The sequence below is a fragment of the Geospiza fortis genome, unplaced genomic scaffold (assembly GCF_000277835.1).
Source record: "Geospiza fortis unplaced genomic scaffold, GeoFor_1.0 scaffold601, whole genome shotgun sequence".
Classification (NCBI taxonomy): domain Eukaryota; kingdom Metazoa; phylum Chordata; class Aves; order Passeriformes; family Thraupidae; genus Geospiza; species Geospiza fortis.
Window position 1 is genome coordinate 524751 of NW_005054566.1, and position 6410 is coordinate 531160.

The 6410-nt window shown below is 50.4% G+C and overlaps 1 protein-coding gene across 1 annotated transcript in view; it reads right to left on the reverse strand.

Moving 5' to 3' along the window:
- Positions 1–2644: 2644 nt before the first annotated feature.
- SLC16A1 (solute carrier family 16 member 1) overlaps positions 2645–6410 on the reverse strand; it is a 6112-nt gene continuing 2346 nt past the window's right edge. The window contains 4 exon segments of the mRNA XM_005429675.3: positions 2645–3238; positions 3644–4303; positions 4306–4494; positions 4958–5101. Coding sequence (XP_005429732.1) covers positions 2973–3238; positions 3644–4303; positions 4306–4494; positions 4958–5101 — 1259 coding nt within the window. The 3' untranslated portion in view covers positions 2645–2972.

Genomic DNA, 6410 nt, shown 5'->3' on the forward strand with positions numbered 1-6410 from the left:
CATGGGGAGCAGGGAAGCACACATGTCCCCATGGATGTACTGTGGTCCTTCGCAAAGGAACCCCATCCAGCAGATCTCCATCTCCTCCAGTTAGGCAGTGCAATGGGTTCAGCCTGCAGAGCAGCCCTGGAGCACAAGGGCTGGTTTGGGCATCCACTGTCCACTCAGTCATCACCATGGGTAAAGCCAGGGCTCCCATCTGGTTTTTGGATCCCTGTGCCTAATTTTAGCTCCTGTTTTACAGGTACATAACACTGAGAGAGGCTCTGGGAGCCCCGGTCATATACTTCCCAGCACTGTAGATAACTTTGCTTGCAGAAATAATGTGACTAAATATAGCTCTGCTGCTCCTCAGAGCTGAACCAGGAGCAGGCACAGGGACAGCCCCTGCCTGGTGGGCGAGGCTGGCCAGGTGCAGAGGCTGTGCCCTGAAGGGGTGCCACACCTGCCATAGCAAGGACTGTGCTCCACCCCAATCAGGGCACTTAGTTTATAGCCTAATACAGGGCAAGAGCAAGTTTCTCCTCCCAATCCAACAGACACCTTCCTCTCTTACCTGCATTTCCACAGCATTGGATCAGAGGAACAAGCCCCACAGGAGATCCTGGAACAAGGACAGGGCTGACAGCCAGCTCCAGAGGGGGCATGGAGGTCACCAGTAGAGAACAACCAGGATTTACTACTGAAGTGTTCCCAGCCAGCCACATCCAAGCAGCAGGAAATTATTTAAACACTTTTTTCCTTAGAAGCAAGGTTGGCTTCCTGCCCTAGCTAAGTGAGCCTCTTCCAGTGGCCCTGGCTACAGAAACACCCATGTCAGCTGTGGACACAGCTCAGACAGGACCCCCAATGACCACAAGAGGTAGGGCCTGCAGAAAAGGGCTGAGCACATTCTGCATTTCACAGAACAGATGCTCTTCCCAACAGGCATCACCAATGTTTGGTATGGCAGAAGAGCCCAGGCCCTCCTACAGCTCTGTCTGAATCCCACCAGAGACCACCCCACACACAGAGGAGACCTTGTCTGTAGCTACAAAAACTTGGATAAGAGGGCAAGTTTCCCAGGGGTTGGTTATTGTGATGTGAGCCCATCTCTGTGGTCCACCAGACACCCCATCTATAAAAATACAATTACCTGGCTTTACAATATCACAGCTCAGTAACTGTACAACATCCTCTTTTGCAAAATACTCCCCTGGCTTAATAATCTACAGTCTTTTAAAAAACCTCAACAATTCAGGCTGCTTTATGAGATATTTAGACCAAAAAAAGCAAAATGGGCCTTGTAGACAAGGGAGAGCAAGGAGAGCAGTTGCAATGCAGGGCTTGAAGCTGCCACAGACTCAGAGACCCCAGAACAACTCCCTCGAGACCACCTTCATTTAACCCCTCATTTAGTTTTAGGCCCATACAGGTGTGATTCCACTCAGCTTGGAAGAGAATCTGCACATTATTCAGACTTTTAAGTGCATGTCCCTCCCCTCACAATCAAGGCAGTTCTCAAGGCTTTTTATAGGTTTCTAAAACTAGAGTGCATGAGGACACTATGCTGCTGTCATCCTACTGCTGAGCAAAGCCTCCTCTTCCAGCTGGAAAGGGGCATCTCATCCTCTCAGTATGTGTCCAGCTTCCACAGGGTGCTGGAGCAGCAAGTGTAGAGTCAGGCCCCACCACAGCCCCACTCACCCTACCCTCAAAATTGACCCTAAATCTATGCGATCTGGCGCACAGAAATCTCACTTCTAAGAAAGAAGTTCGACATTTGATGGGTAAATTGTAAAAAAACAAGTTTATTTGAAAAAACTCAAGCCTCTTAACATGAATTCTGATCAACATTACTAGAACTTGAGAGCCATTAACCTGCTCCACGTACGTTGCGATATTTTCCAACACTAAAAAATAAAAAATAAATACGTACAAATTCTTTCCTCCCCCTTACGTGTCCTAGATGTGAGAGGTTCAGCATCCACCGCCTTAAGATCTCAGTTGAACAGAAGCAAGTAAAAGAGGTTTCTCTAACAGATAAAAGAGCAAAAGCAGAAGTCTCAGGGATGTACCATCTCCACTCACCTCACCACTCTGCCCAAAGTCAGGCACCCAAAACACGTGGCTGGATGGGATGCTCTGGTGGAAGCCCATCCCACGGGCAGGATGGGCCAGCACAGCCAATAGCAGTGTGAATGCCAGCAGCACAACCTGAGCCCATTTCACATCACCCAGCACTGGGCTAAGAAGAGGCACTATTGAGGCAGAGTGGGGAGGCAGGGGGGACTCCCAACAGTCCTCAAGGAAGGCTTGGGCAAGCAGGGCTGCCACAGCCCTGGAGTGGGTGACACTGCCCAACAAGAACCCCAGCCATCTTTCTTCAACCTGAATATCCCATGAGAGAACAGCTACAAAAACAGGGATTTTAAAGAACTACAGTAGCTAAAGTGTTTTCAAAACATACCTAAAGACCACCTAAAGAGCCAGGAGGCACTGGGCATGGGGGTTAAGGAGCACCTTGCCCCATGCCTGCATCTCCCCTGCAGAGGACCTGCAGTAAGAAGCGTGTGAAGCAGTATTCATCCAGGGCCGGCCCTGAAGCCCATTGTGCTTCAACAAATCCAGTATCCTGCTTTTTATGGCTTTTTAACAACAACCCCAAGCAGAATACAGAGCTAAAGCACAGTTTAGAGTTAAGGCTCGTTCAGATTCAGCTAGATATGGAGACTGTAAGGCACATATTAGTACATTCATATTACTGTTAAAAAGCCAGACTATAAAAGCCCCCTGCCCCTGGACACACGAGGATACTGCATGTGTAGTCCTGTTACCTTTAACACAGATGGAAAGACAATTCAGAGCCTGTTTAAAAATGAACACCCGGTTTAAACACTTCTTACAGCCCCCCAGCGCCAGCGGAGCTCTGCCCTGGCCACCACACCAGGGCAGCAGCGCTTCCCCGACACTCCGGGATTACGACTGGTCCCTCACATGCGGCTCTCCTCCTCTTTGACACCACCCTCCACATTCTTCTGAGGTGAGGGGGCTACATCATTTTTTGCCTCTTTCTTCTTCCCAGCCTCATCAATGTTGGTCTCGTCCTCTTTCGCTTCCTTCTTTGCTTTCTCCTCCTTGGCCACCAGGCGATAGTTGATGCCCATCCCGATGAAGAGGTAGATCCCAGAGATGATCAGGACAACCCCGCAGGCCCAGTATGTGTACTTGTAGTCACCATATATGTCATTGAGTTTCCCTAAAAGACAAGAGTATACAGTTCAGCAAGAAGCCCCCAAAGCAGCTCCAGGTCATGGAGATATTCCCAAAAGCAGCCCAAGCCCATCACCCTCACATTCAGACAAGGACCTATCCCACATTCCTTTATTCCCTGCTCCCCTACCCTGTGCCACAGGCTCAGATCCCACTTTCTTGGCCATTCCTCAATGGTCTACAGACTGCTGCCTCAGTGCCATGGGCTGCCCATGGCTCAAGGGAACCCACCACCACTCAGCAAGTCCAGGCAGGACAACCAGAGTCAAAGAACTATAGAATCATTAAGGTTGGGAAAGGCCTTTAAGATCATCAAGTTCAATCACCAACCCAGCACCACCCCACTAAAACCATGCCCTCAAGTGAGTTCTCCAGGCACAGCACACCCTACCTAGCATAGGGGGTCCCAGAAGAACAGGGCAGCACTCCACGATGGTTACCAGGCCAACAGCACTAGAGAACCGCTGAGCTCCCACCAGGTCCATCAGGGTCTCAAAGAGAATAGAGCTCAGCCAGCCAAAGGCATAGCCAAAGAAGCCAGCATAAATGCAGAAGCCAGCATAGCTGGTGGACATGGGGAGCAAGAGATGGCAAACACCATTGTAAATAACAGCAATGGCAAAGAAATATTGGATGCGGGGTCTGACCCACTTGGTGTTTGCCACCAGCCCCATGGAAGGTCTGGCAAACATGTCCACGAAGGCCAGTATGGAGAGCAGGAAGGCTGCAGAGTCACTAGGAATCTTCTTGCTCTTTGCATAATTGCTGAGGAAGACCAAGGGAGCAAACAACCCAAAGAACATGATTACATTGCCTGACAGATAGAGCAGGAAGCCCCTGTGTGTGAATAGAGAAAAGTCCAAGAATTTGTTGATTGTCTGGAAGACTGAGCGCTTCTCTTTCTTGGCCTTTCCATCAATGAGGTCCGTGCTGGTGTCACCATCGTCCTTTTTCCCCGCTTTCCCAGCCTCCTGCTGCGCTTCCTTATTGGTCTCTTTCTTCTGATCTGGCTTGGGACCTATGGGCCGCATCAGGGATCCAGCCACGCAGCGAGGCCACCCAGGATGAGGAAGCTGCCACGCCAGCCAAATATGCCAAAGAAGAGCTGGTTGATGGGTGCTAGGGTAGACAGGAAGACAGGGCTGCCTGCCATTGCCAGCCCATTGGCCAGTGGACGCTTCTTAAAGAAGTACTTGCCAATCATGGTTAAGGCAGGGTTCAGGTTGAAGGCAAGTCCAAGACCTGCAGGAGAGAGATAAGGGGCTCAAGTCTTGGATGCCTCCAGCAGCACTGGCAGAAGGGCTAGTAGGACAAGTGGGGTTTCAATTCTGGGGAGTTCACAGCTCCATTTCCAACTTAGAATCATGCAATCATTTAGGTTAGAAAAGTCCTCTAAGATAATGGAGTCTAACCACTGCCCCAGCACTGCCAGGACCCCATTAACCCATGCCCCAAGTGTGACATCCACATGCTTTTTGAACACTTCCAGGGATGGTGATTCCACCAGTGCCCCAGACAGTCCATTCCAACAACTGACTCACCCACTTCCCAGCTGGCATGAGCAGGAGTCAGCCCCTGCTGCCAGCTAAAGAGGCACCAAGGCAGTGACAAGAACCAGAATTCATGCAAATTCAGACATCAATTAATAATTACTGGGTTGAAGTTGCTCCTTTCACTGCCCCACTAGGGGAGAGCTATCACTTACCCCCTATCACCCCAACACAGAAGTAGAGCTCCTCCACCGTGTTGCAGAAGGAGGCTGCAATCAGCCCACAGCCGGAAAGGCAGCCACCTACAATCATGATGGGCCGGCTGCCATACTTGTTCACCAGGATGCTGCTGATGGGACCTGGGTAAACAAAGGAGACGCACAAGAGAGGAGTTATCTTTGCATGAGAGACCAAACACACACACAAGCACACTGCAGTTTTACTGCCAGAGGATTCCAGCTTTCACACAGCATTGCTTCTCCCAGGGATGGAACTGGGGTAAGGGGAAAGGACAGAAGGTTCAGGGGCAGCTGGAGACAAGAGAATCACGAAATGGTTCGGGTTGGAAGGGACCTTAAAGATCATCTTGCTCCAGCTCCTTGCCATGGGCAGGGACACTTTCTACTAGAACAGGTTGCTGCAATCTAACCCAGTCTTGGCCATTTCCAGGGATGGAGAAGACACAGCTTTTCTAGGCTTCTCTGTGCCAGGACCTCATCATCCTCGCAGAAGAATTTCTTCCTAAATATCTAATCTAAACCAACCATAAGAGAGAGAGAATTGTTGAAGCACAGAAAGCTTTGACTTCTCTGAGCAAGTTGCCTTCTGTAGGCTGAAACAGGAGCTGCCCAGCCACCAGCTGCCCCCAGAGACAGGGCTTTGGGACAGGCCGAAGCCACCTGCCTCATGCTACACTGGGGGCTCTGCCCTACTTGCGGCCACCCACCCACCATGGGCTGGGGTCTCAGCCACAAAGCAACTGCATGTCTCCTGCCAGAGGTTTCTGATCAAGACCAGATGAAGCTGTGAGGAAACACCTTCTCTAGGTGCAGGTGAAGCTCCTCAGGGTTTGGGGAGAAGCAGCAGTGCCCCAGGAGAAGGGGTGCTTCTGTTTTCACTGCTACCCCTATTGCAGACAGGGGCCAATTGCCCTTTTAAGTGCTTCAGTATCAGGCGCTTTAATCCAAAGCAAACAGTGATCAGAGACTGCCAAGCATGCTCTACAGACACTAAAATGTATTTAAATACACTGAATGAACATCCATTGAATATTAACAGACCTTGCTTTGCCATTAACAGACAGAGAGGTTGTCAACATGTTATTCATGGGTCCTCAGATGGTACTTGACCTTTTTGCCCAGTTTAAACAAAGCCTGGAGCAGGTTACAGAAGCCTTGGTGCTGCAGAGTCTGCTCCCAGCCCCACAGCATTCTGCTCTCTGCTACCAGTGGCTCCAACGCAATGCCACCAGGGATGGGCCATGGCTCTGGTCCTGTGAGAGGCGGCAGCAGCAGCACCTGGGAGCTGCCACATCACAAGGTGCACAGAGCACTCGGCACTTTGCAAAACCTGAACCTTGAACTCAGCAAATGTGATGCCCCTGAAGAGTCTAAAGGCAGCCACAGCTTTTCTTCCGGGAAGTCTACCTGAAAATAGCAGGCTGGAAAG